We start from the raw sequence: 22,020 nt of genomic DNA on the forward strand, positions 1-22,020 counted from the left end.
GCCATGCCTAGACGTTTGGACTATTTTAAAGTGTTGATGTATTTGAGTGTGTACATTGTCAAGGGAATACTCAACACACCATGCAGTCAATGAGCTGCCCTGTGTTCTCGTTAGGTTCTGAGATGAAATTGAATGTCTGGTTGTACAGTTGTGTACTGTATGGATCCCCACTTCCCTTTATAAGCTTCATGATGTCTGGTTTTGTTTGGATGTCTCTCTGAATAGTTGTGATGGCTGTGCAGGAAAGAATTGTCACAAATAACCCATGAGGTCCTTTCTGGTCCTAAGAATCTGATTCTGTTATCAACTTTGCAGTCTCTTCTATAAAACATGCTGGGATCTTAGCAGTGTGGGCTTATAGGGGAGAATAAAACATTGTGAATAGAAGGATCCACACACAGGTATGAAACTGGGCATGAGTGGACTCTAAAATGCCCAAACTGATGGCATTGGTGATGGCATAGAGAAGTGTGTGTGTTGAGTGTGGGAGAGGCAAAGGCAGTCATGAGAATTTTTAGGCAATGCCATGTTCAAACCTGAGCTCTGCATAGTCATTGCAATCTGAAATAAACCGTCAGAGAGCATTTCTAGGGGGAAGGAGGTTAGAGGAGGCCAGGGCACATGGGCACCAGTAGAATAGAGTCTGGAAAGAGTGAGGCAGAAAGTCAAAACCAGTGGGGCTGGAATTTGAGGCAGCGTGCCAGTTTCATCTGGGAAACATGAGCTTTGAGCAGGAAAACAAGCAAAAGCCCTCTCCTATGGGCCAGGAAGCCCTGGTGGTGATAGCATATGATAGTTTCTTGGGCAAGACTCAATGTCCGGTACATACCAACGCAGCATTCTCATTGCACATCCCATCGTCTTGTAGGTCTGGACCTGCGGACCTTTTGGTTGCTTCTCTCTGCACTGGCTCAGCATTAGGCAGGGCTGAGTCTCCTGGGTTAAAGCTCCTCTGTAGCTGGGGTTGGAAAAATCCGGAAATGATGGATTTCATGATAAACTAGAATTGGCCCGAAGATGTGCCAAGTAGCCATTGTTACTAAACTTGAATCTATGTTTCCAATACTGAAAAGAGAACTTTATGGCTAAAATCAAGGTCATTTCATAAAAACCTAGGCAAGGTTGTAGAGGGAAAGCCATTCGTTAACAGAGCATGGGAAAATTATGCAGCCTATGATTTGACCTCAGCCCTGCCTTTATTAGTCCTGTGATCCTCAGTAGATTGCCTGGAATCCTGATTCTGTGAGACTTGGCTTGGTAATATGACATATCAATCACACATTTGTGCCCTCCCTCTAGATGAACAGACTAGGGATTATATCCTCACCATTTAACCAGCATGTGGCCTTGGGAAAGTTGTTTACTTTTTTAGGTCTTAGTTTCCTCTTCTGTTAAATGGAAGAAATAACAGTATTTACATTGCAAGGTGGTTGTCAGGAGTAAATAAACAGTGTGTGTACACAGTGCTTATTCCAGGGTGTGTATCCATTGAGAACAGCTAGTTTTATTATTGGCTTACCCAGAGCAGTGAATATATGCTGAGATCTTGGCAGAATCCTGGTCCTAGTTTTCATCAGGCTTCCAGGCACTCCACGCATGTGTTGAGCACCTTCTGTGTGTCAGAAGGTGCTAGGCTCTGCATCTGGTGACGAGTAAGATGAATTCCAAGGTGACTTCAAAGATGAACGAGGCACAGCTGCTGTGCCAGAGGAGTTTGTAGAACTGTTGAGAAAGCAACAGTCAGGCCATGTGTGAACTATTACAACTCAAGTCTAGTTCCAGTGACCAGGGGTCCAGGGGGTGTGCAAATGCCTGATGGGCAAAGAAGGGGTGGCCCTCTAGGTGGACAGAAGGCTGAGTGGAGAGAATCAGGGTCAGGAAGGGCAGTAGGGTGTGGGGTGGGGGTCCAAGGTGTCATTTCCTCTGCAGTAGGTGACAATTTGTTGATTTCTCAGACTCGGCCTGGAGAATACTTAGTCCAACCAAGAGAGCTGGCTCATGATGACTATTCTGAGCTTCCAGAACTCCATTGGTGTGACAGGAGATGGAGCCAGGAAGGGTGTGTGCTTTCTGCCAGGCTAACCTGTGTGTCCCTCCCTCCCCAGGCCTCTCTACAAGACACCATGGCCATGGCCCTGCTCCTCCTCACCGTGGCGGTCCCTCCTGTGCTGCCAGCTGCCCTGACCACAGGCATCGTGTACGCACAGAGGAGGCTGAAGAAAAGGAGAATCTTCTGCATCTCCCCACAGCGGATCAATATGTGTGGGCAAATCAACCTTGTGTGCTTTGACAAAGTATGAGCTCAACTCCCCCGGTTGGAGGTTAATGATTTTGGGATGTAGCTGAGCCGGGAAGGGCCTCAGAGACTATCTAGCCCTGCACTCTCCTGGGACAGATGGGAACATGGAGGCCGCGAAGGTCACACATGGAGCTGGTGTGAGAGCATGTTCTAGAAGCCCCCTCTCTCGAGTCCTGAGGAAGTGGTTTAGCCATCACATCAAGCATTTCTTTCCTGTAAAATTTAATATTTCCATGCCTGTTTCGGGTTTCAAAACAATCTCTTACTGTATCACTTTTATGAATGACTGGCTTTTTACAGGCAAAAAGTAATATGAGGAACATTTCTGTTCCCTTGGTGCTTTGTCCAGAGCTTAAGGGAGTATATTCACTTCTCCTCCGCTGCTTCTTTTCAGGAACTGGAAAGCAGGGGCTGTGACCTGTGTTTACACACTCTGGTCCCTCTTTTCCCCTTTGTTTCCCAGAATGTCGAGCCTCAGGACTGGGGCAGATTGTCTGTGCTTAGGGCCTGGAAAGGTGGCAGAAGGGAAGTATGTTCAGAGGAGGGGACAGCTGTTCTGGGACAGGTCCCAGGACCCCTCTCTGTGGCTCCTGTGGGGAACCAGGCAGGGCTGCAGTATCAATCACCTCACCCGGGTACCCAGTTTACCAGCTCTAAGGCAGGGGTCTGGTCTGTTCCCTACATGCCTTCACTTTGTCTTCATGAGAATAAATGATGAAGGCTTTGCTGCTTTTTAGATAACTGATGTTGGCAGAGAGCCCCATTAATGAGATGTTCCAGGCTCTTGAGAAGCTCACAAGCTAGTTGAGGAAGAAGGTAACAGGGAAACATAGATGATGAAAAGACAGTGAAACGCATGCTAAATAAGTATGAGCCAAGCACTGGGGTGTGGTTACCTGCCTCAGGTGGGAGTCACCTCTAAGCTGTGGCTTTGGCTGTCAGGCAGAATGGGCCCCAGGCTCAGCTGTGAGCAGCCCAGCAGCACGCAGATAGCAGGGCTGCCACAGGTGGGGAGCCAGACTCTGGGTGGTGAGAAAGTGGCTTTGTGGTCAGGATGCAGCTGGAACCGATGAGCCCAGCTGCTCAGGGCTTTATGTGCTCGGAGAAGATGGCTCCTTGTCCTAGACAAAGAGGAACAGAGAGCAAAGGCCAAGCTGGAGAGACACCATGATCAGACCTGACAAGTCCTGGTCCCCAGGTAGAAGTGGCATAGCTCTTACATAGTTCTTTTCTAGTTTCCTTTGACAAAGAAACCTGTAAGGTTAACTTAACAGTAGCTACCTTTTAGATTCAGGGCCAGAGAACAACTCTTGACAGCAATTCCTATTACTGACCCAGCAGCCTCACCAGTGTGTAGAATATAGGAGGGAGATTTACAAAATGTGCTCATTACATATCTGTTTCTAAAACTAATTTTTCCAGAGGTGTTCCCTTTTCTTCCTGTAGAAAGCGTTTCCCTCCACATCCTTGTGCTCCTTTGCTAGACTGTCTTAAGGATGCTTGACAGCAGACTTGGCCAGACTCCATATGTCGTGATGGCATCTTATTATGCAAAGACTCATGATTGGGAATTAGTGAAATGGGACATCTAATCATGAATTTGACACTAAGTTTCTGTGTGACTTTTTAAGATAGTTGAAGTACAATTCTCTGTTTCTTTCATGTTATAAAACTCTACCACCATGATGTTAGAATAAAGCCCTCCACAATTAATTGAATTTCCATCTGGTGTTATTTCAATTTAGAAGATATTCACCACTGGGCTTCTGAGTATATTTATTCCCATATATTTCCAGTTTTACACTGGCTTCTTACAAGTTCTTTAAAACAAGTTCTCTCTCTCTTTTCTATTCAATTCAGTCTAAGCCTGGACTAGTATTCATACTAAGAGGTTTTATTTTTCTATCTTATTCACTTTAGAACAGCAACTGTAATTTAGTGCTTTTTCCATTTATGGCTAGTTTTATTGTATAAGGGTTATTTTCATGTAGAGAAATAACTTTGTCCCTTATCTATTTTTGCTACGGTATCATCTCTGTTTTCATGTTCGAGATATTGATGAAAACATATCTAATCATCAGGAAAACATTTCAGTTTGAATTAAGTTGCTAACTCTTGCTGAAATGGAGCAACTCAAGAACCTTTGGAATCTAATCACATGGATTGGAGTCCTTATAAAATATAGGAGGTACATGAAAAAAGTAGTGTTTTGCTTTTTTCTTTTGCTGTTGTTGTTCTTGAAGGAATAACCTACACGAAGCGTGTTAGCTCTCCTTGAAGTCCAAATTAGTTAATAAAACAAACTTTCCTTGTTTCTTTAATCCAGAAGCTCAGTACAGACGTTATCTCTCCACATGCTTTTCACAATTCACTTAACATTTGTCTTCTGGTGGAAGTCTCCAAACAGGCTGGATTCTGTTTCTTTCTCTCCAATCTATGTGCCAATGGACCCTTGGGTCCATTTCACCTTTATATGCTCATTTCACCTTTATACTGAGACTGTCTGCACCCTAGTTGTAAGAAGAGAAAGCACTGCAGACACTTCACTGTAAAGCATGGTGCTAATGCAAATGTGCTATGATGATAACAGATATCATTTGATGGAAAACTGAAAACTTCAGTGTCTTATTTGGTGATAATTTTCAAGGAAAAAGCGTCAGAAACAAAGGTGTCAGTGTTGAAAAGGACATTCCCTATCACTTCACAATGCATTACTGATAGTTAGAGCTGAGCCAGTGGTAGCCACCTCCTTATTCTGACTGGGTGTAGACCAGGCCAAATGCCATTGGCCTATTGCATAAGGACACTAGGGTTTGTAATTAATAATCGACTGTGAAGCACTGGGCAATTTAAAAGTGCTGTGATAGCACTCAGCCCCATTTTGCTTTCTCTGCTACATTATCTGACAAATACTTTCCCCTGATGCAGCAAATCAACCCTCCCCACCATTTTCCTCTTGATCTAACAGTCAAACCCATTCCTGGGCATTAATTAATGTTTATTATGAGCACTTCACTTCTCTCTGTAGTCTCAAAGCCCTTTATCAACATTTCACTATCAATCTGGACAGTCACCATGTCACCCATATTTTTAGGAAATAGCTGTGAACCATATAGCAGACTAGGAACTAAACAGTCTTGCAGAGAAAGAAAAAATTCTGACCTCTGCTTTGGAAAGACAACAGGTGCCAACTGAGAAGGCAGACCTGAGCTGGTTCTTGTTGGGTTTCTATCCCCTGAACCTTTCTCATTCAGCAACAGCAGTGGTCACGGCAGTAAACAAACAAAAGGAAGCACTTGCATTTGGTAATAATTAGTGACTAGACTCAACTTAATTTTCAACATGGTCTTTTGGGAATCATTTGTCACCGGCTGAGTCCTTCCTTCAGGTGCTCTTCTCTGATTTAAAATTTGATGTTTGCCAGTAAGGGCTTGGCCAATATTTTATAATAAGTATAAATGGAGTATAACCTTTAAAAATTGTGAGTACACCTATAACTTGTAGAATATTTTACATCAACTATATGTTAATAAAATATAAAACACAAATTAAATTTTAAAAAGAATCATTGAACAAATGGAAAATAAAAATTTAAAAAGTCTGTTCTTAGAAGGAAAAAAAAAGAGAACTAATGGATAGCTGAGTATCACACTTACTACAAATATAAACAATAGTGAAAAAAATTTTAATAAACATCTAATGTAAAAAGAAAGGGCTTGGGAAAGCTAAACATACTTTGGTTTCTTAGGAGCTTGGGTTTTATAGTTAAAAGCTCTAAATCTTCTGGTAAAACCCATTCTGATTTTTTTTGCAGACCGGTACTCTCACAGAAGATGGACTGGACCTCTGGGGGACTGTCCCTACTGTTGACAACTGGTAGGCACGTAATGAAGACAGAGTGTGTGGTTGGTGGGGCTGCCTTGTGACGCTCCAGTCCATCCTTCCAGTGTCGAGGGATGAATCTCACATAAAATATACATAATAGGCTGGTACTGGCTCCCCATTAATCTAACTTGTTAAATAAAATGAGTTCTAAATTCGGAATCAGAGGGGGAAAGTAGATCTTCAAACTCCACATGAAAAATGGAATAGAATAAGGTGGACGATTAGGGAGTTGAGTGAATAAAGCAAAGAGTGAAATTAGGACTGTGCTTAATTTAAAACTGCATAGGCTTCCTGGGTGGCTTGTGAAGTGGGAAATCCAGAAAGGAAGACCCCCATCTCCCCCTTCATGGAGTTCACACTCTAGTGAGATGAAAGGTGCAAATGGACCCACCTGCAATGTACCACATGGGCTGGGAAAAGAATTAAGGCACAGATATCACAGTAGAGAAGAAGACATAATAATGATTGCTTGATAAAAGACAGTCCTGATTTTTATAACAACACAGTGGATAAAAGGTAGAAATTCATTTTGAAAATGAATAGATCAAGGAATACCACCTGGAGGAGATAACAAACAAGATGGGTTTTGAAGGGATTATGGCTACAAATTTTACAGACAAGGTTTAAAAGCTGGCACTAGGGAGCGAAGCCAAAGCCAAAGCTCCAATATTTTGGCCACTTGACGTGAAGAGCCGACTCACTGGAAAAGACCTTGATGCTGGGAAAGATTGAAGGCAGGAGGAGAAGGGGGTGACAGAGGATGAGATGGTTGGATAACATCACTGACTCAATGGACATGAGTTTGAGCAAACTCTGGGAGATATTGAAGGACAGGGAAACCTGGTGTGCCGCAGTTCATGGGGTCGCGAAGAATCAAATATGACTTAGCGACTCAACAACAACAACAGGGAGTGGAGAGGGCAATCACATAAACACTACCCCCCAAACAGAGCTAGAGACAAGAGGGAGTGCCCATCCTCAGAGAATGCCCCCTGCACTCCCTTCCCTGCAGGGTTGGGACCCACCCTCTCAGTCAGAGTGGAGACACTTCTGCTCTTGAGCTCTGGGTATACCACCTGGGCTCCAAACAGTGGCTGAGGCTGCTGTCACTGAAGGAGTCATGCAGGGACTCTCCAGGTTGGTGACAGGGTCCTGGGTACAGCCCTGGCACAAGGGAACAGTAGTCAGGCAGTGTGACGTTGCAGAGGATTCCTGGGCTACATGTCAGTGAACTCCCTGGGCTCCTGTTAATGTGCCTCTGCTTCTGGGTACTTGGATGCACAGATCAGGTTTTGGTCCAGACAGGCAGACCTCTACTGACCAGAGCAATGAAAGGGGAAAGGGATATTTGCAGTTTCCGTTCCTTCTTTCTCTCCTTTTCCCCTAGTACTCTGAGACTTTGAGAGAAGTAGAAACCCTGGATACAGTTTTTATTCAGCTGTAAGATGGGAGGAAAGAATGTCTACCTACTGTCAAATAAGGAAATGAGTTTTTGATGCTAGATATCCATGCCAGGAGTTTTAAGAAATAGGGATGAAAGCCAAAGGGCCGACTTGTGAGAACTATTTGAATCCATGCTTGCTTTTTTTTCTTTTTGTACTTATTCATTAAATTTTGGGGCCATGCTATACAGCATGGGCTTCCCTGGTGGCTCAGATGGTAAAGAATCCTCCTGCAATGTGGGAGACCTGGGTTTGATCCCTGGGTGGGGAAAATCCCCTGGAGAAGGGCACGGCAACCCACTCCAGTATTCTTGCCTGGACAATCCCATGGACAGAGGAGCCTGGTGGACTACAGTCCATGGGTCTCAAAGAGCTGGATATGACTAAGTGACTAAGCACAGCATATGGTATCTTAGTTCCAGGACCAGAAATTGAACCCACACCCCCTGAGTTGTAAGGGTGGAATCTTAACCACCAGACTGCCAAGGAAATTCCCCATCCATGCCTGCTTTTACTTGAAGAAGAATGGAGCCAGCAGGCAGACTTCCTTTCCATCCCTGCTACCCCACTGGCCTAGAGACTTCTTGCCTGGTCGTTTTCTAGAGACAGCTCTGCAATTTGCAGATGTCAGCTCTGAGCCTTCCCACAGTCTACCTTCCCACAACACCGCCACCCTGTGGGCTGGCAGCAGGCAACCTGACAAAGGGCTCTGTTTGTTGTTGTTCGGTCACTAAGCTGTGTCCAACTCTTTGCCACTCCATGAACTGCCTCATGCCAAGCTTACCTGTCCTCCACTATCTCCTGGAGTTTGCCGAAACTCATGTCCGTCAAGTCAATGATGCCCTGTCATTATACCCAAACACTCAGAATTTATCATATGAGGTTTGGGGGGAAGGGGAGCTAGTGAAGGTTTTGAGCATAGAGGTGAGGTATCAGTAAATTTTATCTCAGTAAAATTGAAGGTCAGGGTGTGCAAAATGATTTTGTTGAAGACCTTAACTTGAGAATTGTTTTCTCTACCAGTTTCCAGGAAGTCCACAGCTTTACCTCAGGCAAGGCTCTGCCCTGGGGCCCACAGTGTGCGGCCATGGCCAGTTGCCACTCTCTGATCCTCCTCGACGGGACCATCCAGGGAGATCCACTGGACCTCAAAATGTTTGAGGGCACCGCTTGGGTAAGGTGATTATTTCTTGGTTCAAATGAATGAGGAAAATGTGAAGACATATCCAGTACTCACTGGGAGTGCCTAGGCTTTCCTAACTTTGGTTGAAACCCAGAGAATCATAGCAGTATATGAATGAATGAAGGTCTGATCCTACCTGAATCTCCCAATCTCTGCTCCAAAACTCTACAAACCTTTGCAACATGATATAGGGGTCTACCACCAAATAAATTTGGGAACTGATATTTAAACAAAGATAATTTGATTTCTTGAGTATAGAATTTCTTTAATGTTAATGTATGGTGGTATATTGTGAATATTAAAGAGGGGATATAATATGCAGCATTTACTAAACCTGTTTCATCACAAAAACCTTGATAGGCCAAACCATAGCACAAACACCCTTGGAGAAACACTCACCAAAGCAGTGGTGTAAACACAGTAGCCACTAGCCACACTGGCTATTGAGCATTGAACAGTGGGTATGCAAATTAGGAACTGATTTTTAAATTTTAAATAATTGAAATAGCCACAATTGGTTGGTAGCTGCTGTATTATTAGTAGACAGTATAGGTCTTAAAAGTGTTAGTTGGCTTAGTCATGTCCCACTCTTTGCAACCCCACAGATTGTAGCCCCCAGGTTCCTCTGTCCAAGGAATTCTCCAGGCAAGAATACTGGAACGGGTTGCCATTTCCTTCTCCAGGGGACCTCCCAACCCAGCGAAAGGGTTTGACACCAGAATGGAGGCCCCTCAATCTGGGGGGTTCCATTTCCTCAGCTGAGTGTGAATGACAGCTGAAGGATATAAGGTCCTACTGGCAACTGTCAGGACAGGATGGGGAAAGTACACTCTAGCTTTCTGACCTCAAATCCAGAACAAAGATTCTGAATCATTACCTCCTATGTATTTGGATAACAATGACTCACTTCTGGAGCTTTGAAACTGTGAGCCTGAGTGAGCCAGGCATTGTAAAGTGTTCAAAGAATTGAGGGTACTCATTCATTCATTCATTAGTTAATTAACCACATTGTTCTTCCCTTCAAAAAAAAAAATGTTTTTTTCTAAAACTACTTACATGAAATGCAGAACAGCATTTAAACAGAGCTGTAAAGAAGTGAAAACAAACAACTGCAGGGACCTGCAGAACCCCTCGACAGAGTGTGTGCTCAGTCATGTTCTCTGACCCTTTGTGACCACTGGGACTAGAGCCCACCAGGATCCTCTGTCCATGGAATTTTCCACCAAGAATACTGGAGTGGCCTGCCATTTCCTACTCCAGAGGATCTTCCTGACATCCAACCCATGTCTCCTGCATTTTCTGCATCAGCAGGCAGATTCTTTACCACCTGGGAAGCCTGAAGGACAGTCACGAAGAGGCTAATTAAAAGATTATTGTAGGAAAATTGCGGATTTCTAGAGGCCAAAGTAATAAAAGGGGAAACCTGGCAAACAGGGAAATTTCTGATATCAGTAAGTAAAATTAGAGCATTTGCTGTGGAGAAATGCTTGATACTGCCTATTGGGGAAAAAAAAAAGCACAGCCTAAAAGTTGAGTTAGGTTTTATTTGACAGACAAAACTGAGGACTTAAGCCCAAGACTTAAGCATCTCAGATAATTCTAAGAGAGTGCGCTGAAGAGAGAAGAAGGGGTATGTAGCTAGGATACATGTATAGGATTTTTTGCAGCAAAGACAAGGTAGTTGGAATAAAAAAAATTACTGTTACTTAAAGAAAACCACACATTTCAAGTTAAGGAATTTAGTGCTTTATTTGTATGGGAAGATGCAAGAGTCTGGGCTCACTGAAATCTTTTCTTTGATATGCATCTCAGCTGTCTGGGGCTAGTGTCTTGTGTTTTCACTTTCTGAGTCTCCTCAGGGTGCACTGTTGGAGGTAGCTGTGCCCATAGGATATTCCTCTGCTCATAGGATATTTCTCCTCCAGGGGATCTTCCCGACTCAGGGATTGAACCCATGTCTCCTGCATCCCCTGCATTACAGGAAGAGTTTTTACCGCTGAGCCATTAGGCATCCTGAGTCTCCTCCTAAAGGTGCACTGTAGGAAGTGGCTGCTGGCAGGCAGAGTTTCCATCCCGAGTTCCCCCAGGGTTCACCATCCAGATGGCTGTAATGTGATGGCTTGATGGCTGCAACATTCTTTGTTTGCTAATATGGAAGGCAGTATTTTTTATTTGCAATATAAAGGCAAGACAGAAATCACTTTCCTGGATCTTAATGAAGAGGAATCAGTGTAATTATTATAAGCAAACAGCACCAACATCCTTACCAGCATCGCTGGTGCTGACACAGTAAGGAGTTCCACATGGTCATTATTACTCTATATGACTTCGATCCTGGTTCTAACACTGCTCCCTCTTCTCCAAAAGAGAAGGCTTCCTCTCTGTGTACAAGTGACCTACGAGTTGGGGTCTTATGTGGGGACATAAATCTTTAGTATTAGCTCTGTAAGAACTGTTTTTAAGACCAGTTGTATCCACTCCAAACAGAGCATAACAGTGCAAGATCGTTCACTGAGTTTAAAGCTGAATAAGTCTCTAGTTAAATATCTTTTGGGTATTAAGAAACTTTCACTAAGCATAAGGAGGAGTGAAAATGTTCTTATAGATTCTAAGAATATTAGAAACCATAAGAAATGTCAGAATATTTTTCCAAAGAAATTGAGATTTGGAGAAACAAAGTGATGTCCCCAAGGTTGAACAAGTGGTAGAGGAGAGACCAGATGTTGTCTCTTATTTTTTGACTTCTACTATTTATATTTATCTGACTGCCTTTCCCATATTTTAGCTAAATATTGGTTCTTCAGATGGTATAACTTATAGTGCTGTAACATCCAAAGAATACAAACTATTTTCAAATATGCTTTCTAATTTGCTAGCAGCTAACTTGTAACTCTGTAGCTAACTAGTTAGGCTAGTAGCATAGACGTAGCATAAAAAGTAGTTCAAGAGTCAATCCTCTGTCATCTGGGAGCTAATGTGCTCAGGTGTAATGGAGAATAGGTCTCTACCCTCATCCATTTATAAGACATACCTTTTAGGAAGAGCCAGTGGGCTGCGGTTAATGCTTCCTCCATCAATTATTGCTGGCTTCCCAGGTGGCTCAGAGGTAAGAATCTGCCTGCCAAAGCAGGAGATGCAGGAGACACGGGTTCAATCCCTGGATCAGGAAGATGCCCTGGGAAAGGAAATGGCAACCCACTCCAGTATTCTGGCCTGGGGAATCTCATGGACAGAGGAGCCTGGGAGGCCACAGTCCATAGGGCTTCAAAGAGGCGGACACGACTGAGCATGCATACACAATCAGTTACGACTGAAAATGTAATCACGATAATTCTGCTCTTTGACATTTTACAATAAGATCCTTAATATGAATCAAAACAACAAATTTGATAATGATGGTATTAAAATAATTGGCTTAGAAGAGGAAAAATGTAAAAGGGGTTTTGAAAAGATTAAAATGCTATGCAAATGAGGTGTTTCTTTCTTATTTTTCTCTAAGGAATCTTATGAATGTTTTCATTTGAAAGCAGATAATCGAAGATTGCAATGCAGACTACTGTGAACTTGGGATATCAGATTCAAATGTAATAATAAAGCCAGGACCAAAAGCCAGTCAGGTATAGTTTGCTTCTTTAAATTATATAAATCGTTCCCCTTAAAACTGGTGAAATTCCCCTGCCTTTTATATGTTTTTATATTCCTATTATTTTGTCTTATCCTAACTGTGTGTACAGTTGGTTTGCTCATTCCTTCATTCCTAAATTTGTTCGTTAGTTTATTCAACAAACACTCACAAAATACCTATGTATACTCAAGCTCTGTGCTAGGTGCTAAGAGATAAAGTGATTTCAAAACTAGACATGTTGTGTTCTGTGCTGGAGGAATACATGGACTGATAGAAAAATCAATACCAGTGCAAACAAATGCAATACAGTGCACCAAGTGCGAGAATAACGGCTGAAGAAAGAGCAGCAGGAGTCCAGAGGTGGGAGTGAGTAGCATTGCTGAGAGAGAAGTACCGCAGAGAAGGTGACCTATGAGCTTGGCCTGGAAGATGATTAGGATTTCTCAGGCCCCCAGGGGAAAGGGCTTTGTAGACCAGACAACTTGATGAGATGCGGCTAGAAAAATATCAATGTTGTGACAATATACCACCTCACGTCCCTGGGCTCACTGCAGAGTAAAGATTATTTGTTGGTGTACATCTGCTAAATCTTCCTTAATAGCTTCTTAAGCTCCTCTCTCTTTGTGCACTTAGAGTCCAGTGGAAGCCATCATCGTCCTGCGTCAGTTTCCATTTTCCTCCAGCCTGCAGAGGATGTCTGTGGTTGCTCAGCTGGCGGGGGAGGATCACTTCCATGTCTACATGAAGGGAGCCCCGGAGATGCTGGCTCGGTTCTGCAGACCTGAAACAGGTACTAACTGGCACTTCCCCCTTTTAGGAGGTGAAAATACTTAAAACTCAGACAGAGAAAACCAGCCTAAATCAATGAACATGGAGGTGGTTGTTTTCTAGGTAGGTGGCAAGTGGGCCCAGCAGATCTGCTAAGGCAGAGGTGATCATTTCAAAGCAGAGAAACAGAGAGTAAATATCAGACTCTGGTCTTGCCAGAAAAGCCCAACCACACTGTGGCATTAGAGAAGGAGATGTGAAACAAGCATCGGGACAAATCAGGAAACTACACGGGGGTCAGAGGACCAGGGACAGTGAGAATGAGTAGCGTTCAGAAGGAACCAAAGAGACAGGTCTGAACACCAGACTCATTCTCCAAACAGGGATGCTCTGTCACCCACCTCCTGGGAGCTGGAACCACTTATGGTGTCTCAGATCAGTGGGAGGAGAATATAAAAACAATAAATCTTTTAGGGGAAAAAAAAGTGATTAGAGTAAATTAGGTGGTATTAGAGCAAGGTAACTGATCATTTTCACAGCAATTTCATCTTTCTGGGCCAGATTTTAAGCTGATTTGTATTGTTTCTTCATCTTATAAACATGTACTCTCTAAGCTGCAATCCAGATTTGTAAGAATATTGCTGCATTCAAATGAGTTCATTTGGATAAAATTGGCCTTTTTTTCTCCTGATTTTCATCTATATTCTCCTTACAATTGCTGATAGCCATCAGCTTGTGCATAGAATTTTAAGAATTGGCAAATGATTGCTTTCACTTCTTTCTCTACTTGGAGTTGTTTTTTAAAAGAATTCCTTCTATTTTTCTGACATTGATCTTCCTCATAGCTCCCATTAACTCCATCCTTTACAGACTGTTGGTCTATAGTTGGCTGTTACTTTTTTTAGGTGTCATTTGCCACTGCTTATTTGTCTGGTCAGTCTAATTCTTCTTATTGTCCTAACTTCTGATCCTTGACATATGATAATATCATATTCAGTGATTTCTTTTTTCTTCTTGTGTTTAAGAAATAGAGTGTTAGCAGCTTCCTTGAAATAGATCACCTCCAGAATTATTGATATTTTAGAATTATAGAAAGTCTGTGCTGAGTGGGAGCATAGACATCTATAACCTCTTCATTTTATGGATGGGAAAATTGAGACGCAGAAGAGAGACTTAAAATGCCCAAGGTGAGAAAGCTAGCTGGCAGCACAGTGGAGACTAGAACCTAAGCTACTACACTTATTATGCTATTCTTTTCCCTAATATTTTTATATAACCATACATACATAAACGATACAAATTTTATAGACATATTAACCTTAGTTATGATTATCACATCGAAACACACAAAGGTTGGCACTGTGTCATCCATTATCTAAATTGGCAAACGTTTCTGCAAAGAGACAAGTAATAAATATTTTAGGCCTTGCAGGCTACACCATCTCTGGCTCAACTGCTCAACCCTGCCATTGTAACCTGAAAGCAGCCATAGGTAACAAACAAATGGGCATGGCTGTGTTCCAATAAAACTTTAATTACAAAAACAAGAATGGGATAGATTTGGCCTGCTGCTACTGCTAAGTCGCTTCAGTTGTGTCCAACTTTGTGCAACCCCAGGGACGGCAGCCCACCAGGCTCCCCCGTCCCTGGGATTCTCCAGGCAAGAACACTGGAGTGGGTTGCCATTTCCTTCTCCAATGCATGAAACTGAAAAGTGAAAGTGAAGTTGCTCAGTCGTGTCCGACTCTTAGCGACCCCATGGACTATAGCCCACCAGGCTCCTCCATCCATGGGATTTTCCAGGCAAGAGTACTGGAGTGGGGTGCCATTACCTTCTCCAGTACCTCATTTCATCTGGGTAGATGGTCCTGAGGTCTGTCTTTACTGAACTCAGCTAATGTATGTGACACCCAGTTGATGATCAGTACATCTTTGGCATTTTTTTCTGTTAGATTATAAGAAAAACATACTGATGAAGTTGTTTGTGGCCTTTAACTGAAGTTATAGTGTTCCTATTTTTTAAAATATTTTTTTAATGTGCACCATTTTTAAAGTCTTTGTTGAATTTGTTACAATAGTGCTTCTGTTTCATATTTCGATTTTTTTGGCGAGCGGCACATGGGATCTTAGCTCCCTGGCCAGGGACTGAACCCACACCCTCGGCCCCAAACATTGGAAGGTGAAGTCTTAACCATTGGACCACCAGGGAAATCCCCGTAGTGTTTCTATTAAAGCATTTTTATGGAGGGAAAGTTAAAACAAAGCACTGTGACTGTCCAGAATTTTGTTTAGGAGTTGAGCCACCTTTAGTGGGACCTGTGCTTACCTCTTTTCTCTCTTGGCAGTGCCCAAGAATTTCCCAAAGGAGCTAAGAAATTATACAGTGCAAGGCTTCCGTGTCATTGCCCTTGCCCACAAAGTCTTGAAGATGGAGAAGCTTTCAGAAGTGCAGAGTTTAACCAGGTAGGGAGCTCAGAAATTGGCACCAGGGCAGGCTCAGTGTGCGTGAAGAGAATGAGCCCTGGAGATGAATGGATGGAAGCCAAATCACCAGGAAACCTCTTAGAGATGGAGAATGACTCATCTAACGCCTTGCTTTAGAGAGGGGCAACTCTGAGCCACATTGGGGAGGACTTGCTCAAGCCACAGTGCAGGCTGGTGATGAACAAGGATGGCAGTTGAGATCTCCTGACTCTCAGATGTCACTGAGTTATCTCTGACCAATGTCCCATCATCCCACTCAAAACAACCAACCCCTCTTCACCATGGAGCATCATGTGGCTGACGGATTAGGGGTCCCCTAGAAAAATGGGGTTCAGAGAATACAGTTGTCACTTTGAATGACCTCCATAAATTTTTAGACTTGATTTCTTTCAGGAATCAGTAGTATACCCCCTCAAAGCTGTGAGTGCAAATTGAGTTCCTTATATGAAATAGAATTCAGTATTCTTTATTACATTCAAGAGGTAAGTTGTCTTCTGCAGAGGGTAATCTGTAAATTATTTTTTCTTTCTAAGTTTTGCAGTTCTTAAAGGTTGTTTTTGAATTGTTTATGACAAAAGAGTAAAGAAATACTGTGGCAAATTGAATAAGAGATCATGTACGTTACTCATCTTTGATTTTGTTTTGCTGACAGAGAGGTCCTCACTTAACACAATTTTTTAAAATTATCTGCCCATCTGCATAGATGTAATGTGTTACTATTTACAATAAGTCCATCTACTCTAATATAATCAATAATCACATCCCTTCCTTACACTGTGTCTATTTCCCCCAACTATAAGATGTGCTATTAGATGATCTCTAATGAGTCTTTCAGTCATGACATTTTAATCTTCTAAATAGAACCACAAAGCTCATTTTGAAATGGCACTCTCAGGTTTAGTATTCAAGGTGTCAGCTATTCTTGAGCAAACATAAAGACTCATAACATAGGATTTTGTAATTTTTCAAGATACAAATTTTAATGAAAGTTAAGATCATATGTGAAGACAAGATGTATTTTGCTTGAAGTGGAATGTAGCCACTACCCAGCTGCTATATATATGGATGTGAATGTGATATTCTCATTTAAAAACTACCAGTGAGATAGACATTATTATAAATATAACACAAAATGAGGATAAATGTGCTAGATTTCCAACCATCTCAGGTTTTCCCAAAGAATATCAGGAGACTATTTATCATGCTTCCTAGAATATAGTTATTATTTTCAAACAGGGTAAAAGAATAGGATTTTTTTTTAGAGTCAAATTATATTTAGGAGAGGTTTCCAATTAGGAAAATTAAAAATGTTTAAAAAGCTGGCATCATAATGAGGAAGTAGAAGAATTTCTTAGGATGGCTTAGGGAAAAAAAGACAAAAACAGAAGAAAATTCCTTAATAACACTCACCCTTTCACGAGTTTAGCCCATTTCTATTAAGCTTGGCTATTATTAGATGTCCCTCAAGGCACTGAGGATTCAGAAGTGAATAAAATCAAATCCTTGCCTTCTCAAGGCTTATATCCTACTTGGGGGAAACAAATAATAAAGTTAATCTATAACATATGGTCAGGCAGTGATAAATGCCCTGCAGGAAAAATAAAGCAGGTTAAAAGGATTTTTTAAATGACAGGAGGGTGGTACTTCACATAGGGTGATCAGGGAAGTCCTCCAAGGAGGTAACATTTGAACAGAGATCTGAGTAAAAGTAAGGGAGTAAGGCATACAGATATCCAGGGCAAAGCACTGCAGACAATAGGAACAGTGGATAATGCAAAGGCCTTGATGCAGGATTTTGCTGGAATGTTGTAGAATCCTGAGAGGCCCAAGTACCTGAAGCAGTGAACAAGGGAAGTCATAAAACAGAGATCCAAAATAGAATAAATTGATGAGAAGATTTTGGGATCTTTCTTTCAGTTCTAGTTAATAAGAACATTAATCCAATTTTTAATAGAAAGTCATGAAGCTAAATGATGGGAATTATAATATTCTCTGAGATCACAATGGCAGAATTCATATTTGATTATCTGAGTGTTCACCAACGTGCCTAATGTAAGATCTAAAGTAGTGATTTAGTGACTAGACTTTTGAATGGAGGATGTAGCTACTCACTCTCTACTCCAGAGAGATGTTTTCTTCAATGTATTCTTATCCAAGGATGAATTATTTCTTATCAAGAGATTCAACTCTATTCTTTCTCTTAAAGAAGTTTACTGACCATGTGATCATTTCCCTCCCAAGTCCTACTAACATAATAGAAAAGAAATAGTATCAAAGAAAACTAAAGAAGCAATACGTGTAGATGAGAGATTTCTACAAATTTCTATAAGTTGTAAAGTAACTGGAAGAGTGGTAGCTGAATCAGCAGGATAGAAGAAACTGTAGCCTACATCATGCCAGAGAGGGAGAGAGATTCCAAGAGTAAAGTTGGTTCACCCTGTAGAACCTGAGAGGATGAGCCTCTGGTATGTCATGTTCTATGGAAAGTAGGGGCTTCCCTGGTAGCTCAGCTGGTAAGGAATCCACCTGCAATGCAGGAGACCCTAGTTCAATCCCTGGGTTGGGAAGATTCCCCTGGAGAAGAGTTAAGCTACTCACTCCAGTATTCTTGGGCTTCCCTGGTGGCTCAGATGGTGAAGAATCCGCCTGCAGTGCAGGAGACTTAGGTTCGATTCCTGGGTTGGGAAGATCCCCTGGAGAAGGGAGTGGCAACTCACTCCAGTATTCTTGCCTGGAGAATCCCTATGGACAGAGGAGCCTGGTGGGCTACAGCCCATGGGGTCACAAAGAGTTGGATACAACTGAGCAACTGAGCACAGCACAGCTCATGGAAGGTGGACCCTGAACATGGGGGATGAGCTGAGAGCAGGCACAGAGATCGGTTCCCTAGGTCTCCCTCTCCTCCCGCTTCTTCTCCCTGCAATTGTAACTCCACTCTGCACAGAAAAAGGAACAATAGAGGATCAAGAAAGAGCTCTTGGCCCCCAAATTTACTTTCTAAAAAACACCTGAGATTTATTTTCGAGGAGAAGTCTCACATAACTAATGGAACACAGTTAGACTCCAAGCCTCCAATTTCAAATTCTGAAAACTAAATTCTTGACTGATGCCATTCATGTATTTACTGGAGGCAACAGATGGAGGCTGAAATAAATGATTCCATATTCAACTAGTACTATAATATCTGGTATTCAGTATGTACTTAATAAATGTCTACTAAACTAAAATGCTTACAAATTTAAAAATACATGCTTACATGTCAGATTATATACTTACAAATTTTAAACTGCTTATATGCTTACAAATTTAAAATATATATGACTAACAAAAAATTTTAAAAACCAACAGAAGAATTGGAAGATGAATACATTGTTTTAAAAGAATGGAGTTGAAAAACATGGAAAGAGCAGCTAAAAGACGTAGAAGTGGTCACATCTGAGAAGGAGAAGGAGGAAGGTGCTGTGAAGACAGGGGCTATAGGTTTTCTTTATTATGAACTTTTGGATTCTTTCTGATTTGTTAAACCTGTGCATGTATGACATTGATAAAACTTAGAAATTTTAAAAAGAAATAAATCCAAGTGTTGAGACTATATGGATATGCTTTAATATTGACTTTCTCCCAAACCCAAAGAGAACATGTGGAGTCCGAGTTAACATTTCTGGGACTTCTCATAATGGAGAATCGCTTGAAAAAGGAAACCAAACCAGTCTTGAAGGAGCTGAGTGAGGCCCGCATCAGGACTGTGATGATCACTGGTATGCATTTCTGGAAGCCTAACAAATTAAACCCATCCTAGGCATAAGCAAAAGACCATGTGAGCTGAGTGAGTTCCTGTGGCTGAGGCAGGAGGAACGATGCTTTGCCATCGAGATTGTTACCCTCTGCTCCAGTTACCTGGGAACTTGGGGAGCTCCCCTCAATGACTGTGAGCTTTGAAGGCAAGGGCCACGTCTCATTCTTTTTGCCTAAGGCCCTCTGTTCCTACCCAGGGTTTGTTCAGGGCCAATAGGCTCACAGCAGATATTGAAAGATAAGAACGGGGTTCTCATGAAGAACCCCAGTGAGACCTCTGTGTAAAGGGGTGAGACCGTCCTTCAGGGAGGTGGGGTAGGCATGGTTTGTGATGATTAAATTCAACATGGCTGATCCTAAGTGCTTTTTTTTTCTTTAACTTAATTGGAATCCAGATCCCAAGAATAGGTTTATGTTATCAGACCACGCCTATAACTTCACCACTGAAAATTGTCAGTCTCTTGAGGATGAGCTGTAAAGCACTTGAACATTTATTTACTCATTAGTGCATATTTTGGAAATATGTGATGTTCATGGACTTGATGCTAGGATGAAAGGGAGAGGTAGACATAATGTTTGACCACTAGGAACAGACAGGCTTGATAAAACATTATGAAAAAATGCAGAAAGTGTTAAATGCCCCCAAAGAGCACCAACAACACAGTATGGTCACTCAGAGGAGGGAGTGTTCAGTCCTGGATGCTGAGAGGTTTCTACACAAATCACGTCCACCTTCTTTGTCATCTAGGTGACAACCTTCAAACAGCCATTACCGTTGCAAAGAATTCTGAAATGATTCCTCGAGGGAGCCAAGTGATCCTTGTTGAAGCCAACGAACCTGAAGAGTTCGCCCCTGCTTCTGTGACCTGGCAGCTGGTGGAGAACCAGGAGAATGGGCCTGGAAAGAATGTGAGTGAATTTCAGAAAGCCCCTCCATGGACCGAGGCTGACGCAATACAGCCCTGACCCTGGGCAGCCCTCTCTCTCGGCATTAGAAGTCATCACAGTAGTAATCCCTCCCATCTGCCCAGAGTTTTACAGTTTGCAAAGCTTTTAGCATTTCCACTGACACTCCTCAGCCTTGACTTCATGTAGAAATTACCCAGAAGTGTTTTCAAGCTTCCAAGGCTAAAACTAGAGATTCAGTGAGAATCTCTGGGCTGGGAACTGAGTCCTTCGCCTAGTGATTCCAGTGTACAGATGTGGCTGAGACTCACTGATTCACATCATAGTTCCCATCTGACCCTCAGTTATCCTACACAGTTGAGCAAAGTATTCCTTTTACAAAAGAGACAACTGAGGCCTAGAGAGGTAAGCTTGCCACGACACATGCTGGTGAGCTGCAGAGCAGGGAATCAAGTTCGGTCTGTTTGATCCCTGCTCCCTTAATTCATGGTCATTTAGATTGTCCTGGACTGGTGAACTGACGTGAACAGATGTCAGGCTTCTCTAGGTAGCGAGTTTCCTGTGCACTTCCCCCAGGACGGCTCTTTCTTGTGAAGAGAATGGGCTGCAGCCTGACGTTTCATTACTAAATGGGTCGCCTCTGCCTTTGTGTGAATTCAAAGAGATGGTCCTCAGGGTGATAAACTACAAAAAGCTCCCTTCCTTCAGGCTGACCAGCCCTTCAGATTGTTCAGTGTCGAGTATTTCTTTGTGCAGCACGCAAGCTACACAGCTGTGTGGAGTGGCCCTGCCCCTACCCTGCGAAGAGGTGTGTTAACTTGGCTCAAATCCATTGTGTGGGTTGTGAAAGACGACAGCTCGCTCTCTGCTTTCAGTGGATTTCTGGTGCTGATTTCCTTCTAAACTCACTTGCCTCAGCAACTACATGTATTGCCTCAACTGCACTGTGTGACGAAACTCAGATCTTCACTAATTTTTTAAAAGTGCCTAACATATTTCAATAAAAATTAGTTTGCATGTACATATACAGATTTTTAAATAAGGATGGTATATTTTTTAAAATGTATTTTAATGAGGTATAGTTGATTTACAGTGTTGTTAGTTTCTGCTATATAGCAAAGTGATTCAGTTATACATATATACTCTTTTTTCATATTTTTCCATTATAATTTATTACAGAACACAGATTTTCATTAATTTTTAATAGAGTCCAAACACTTCCCTGGCAGGCCAGTGGTGAAGACTCTGTGCTCCCAGTGCAGGGGACATGGGTTCAGTCCCTGGTTGGGGAACTAAGATTCCAACTGCCATGCATAGTGCATCCAGAATAATAATAATAATAAGGTTCAGGGACACAAGGTGTAAGGGATCTGGGCACCTTGAGGGAAGTGTTGGCAGAGGTCAGGTTAGGCTCTGAAGAAAGGGTCTACTTATTTTACAGGGAAAAAATCCGGGCATGATTTCTGAATGAATGGTAAGAGATCTTAGGAAACAAAAGGTTGTATGAGGAGAAGAAACAGAAGAGAAGACTGTTTCCTCTTCTTCTCTGGAGTCACTCATTGGAACCTTGGAATGATTTCCTCAGTAGCCTGATACCAAACATATTATCTCCCAGACTAGGATCCAGAGCCTC

The 22,020-nt window shown here is 42.3% G+C and overlaps 1 protein-coding gene across 1 annotated transcript in view; it reads left to right on the top strand.

Annotated features, from left to right (window-relative positions):
• Positions 1-22,020, top strand: part of ATP13A5 (ATPase 13A5) — a 116,551-nt gene that overhangs the window by 60,079 nt on the left and 34,452 nt on the right. The window contains exons 12-19 of the mRNA XM_010801266.4: positions 2,106-2,294; positions 6,114-6,175; positions 8,650-8,800; positions 12,340-12,426; positions 13,068-13,224; positions 15,548-15,665; positions 19,320-19,444; positions 20,230-20,390. Coding sequence (XP_010799568.1) covers positions 2,106-2,294; positions 6,114-6,175; positions 8,650-8,800; positions 12,340-12,426; positions 13,068-13,224; positions 15,548-15,665; positions 19,320-19,444; positions 20,230-20,390 — 1,050 coding nt within the window. The remainder of the gene's footprint in view (positions 1-2,105; positions 2,295-6,113; positions 6,176-8,649; positions 8,801-12,339; positions 12,427-13,067; positions 13,225-15,547; positions 15,666-19,319; positions 19,445-20,229; positions 20,391-22,020) is intronic.

This window comes from Bos taurus, chromosome 1, assembly GCF_002263795.3.
Source record: "Bos taurus isolate L1 Dominette 01449 registration number 42190680 breed Hereford chromosome 1, ARS-UCD2.0, whole genome shotgun sequence".
Taxonomy (NCBI): Eukaryota; Metazoa; Chordata; class Mammalia; order Artiodactyla; family Bovidae; genus Bos; species Bos taurus.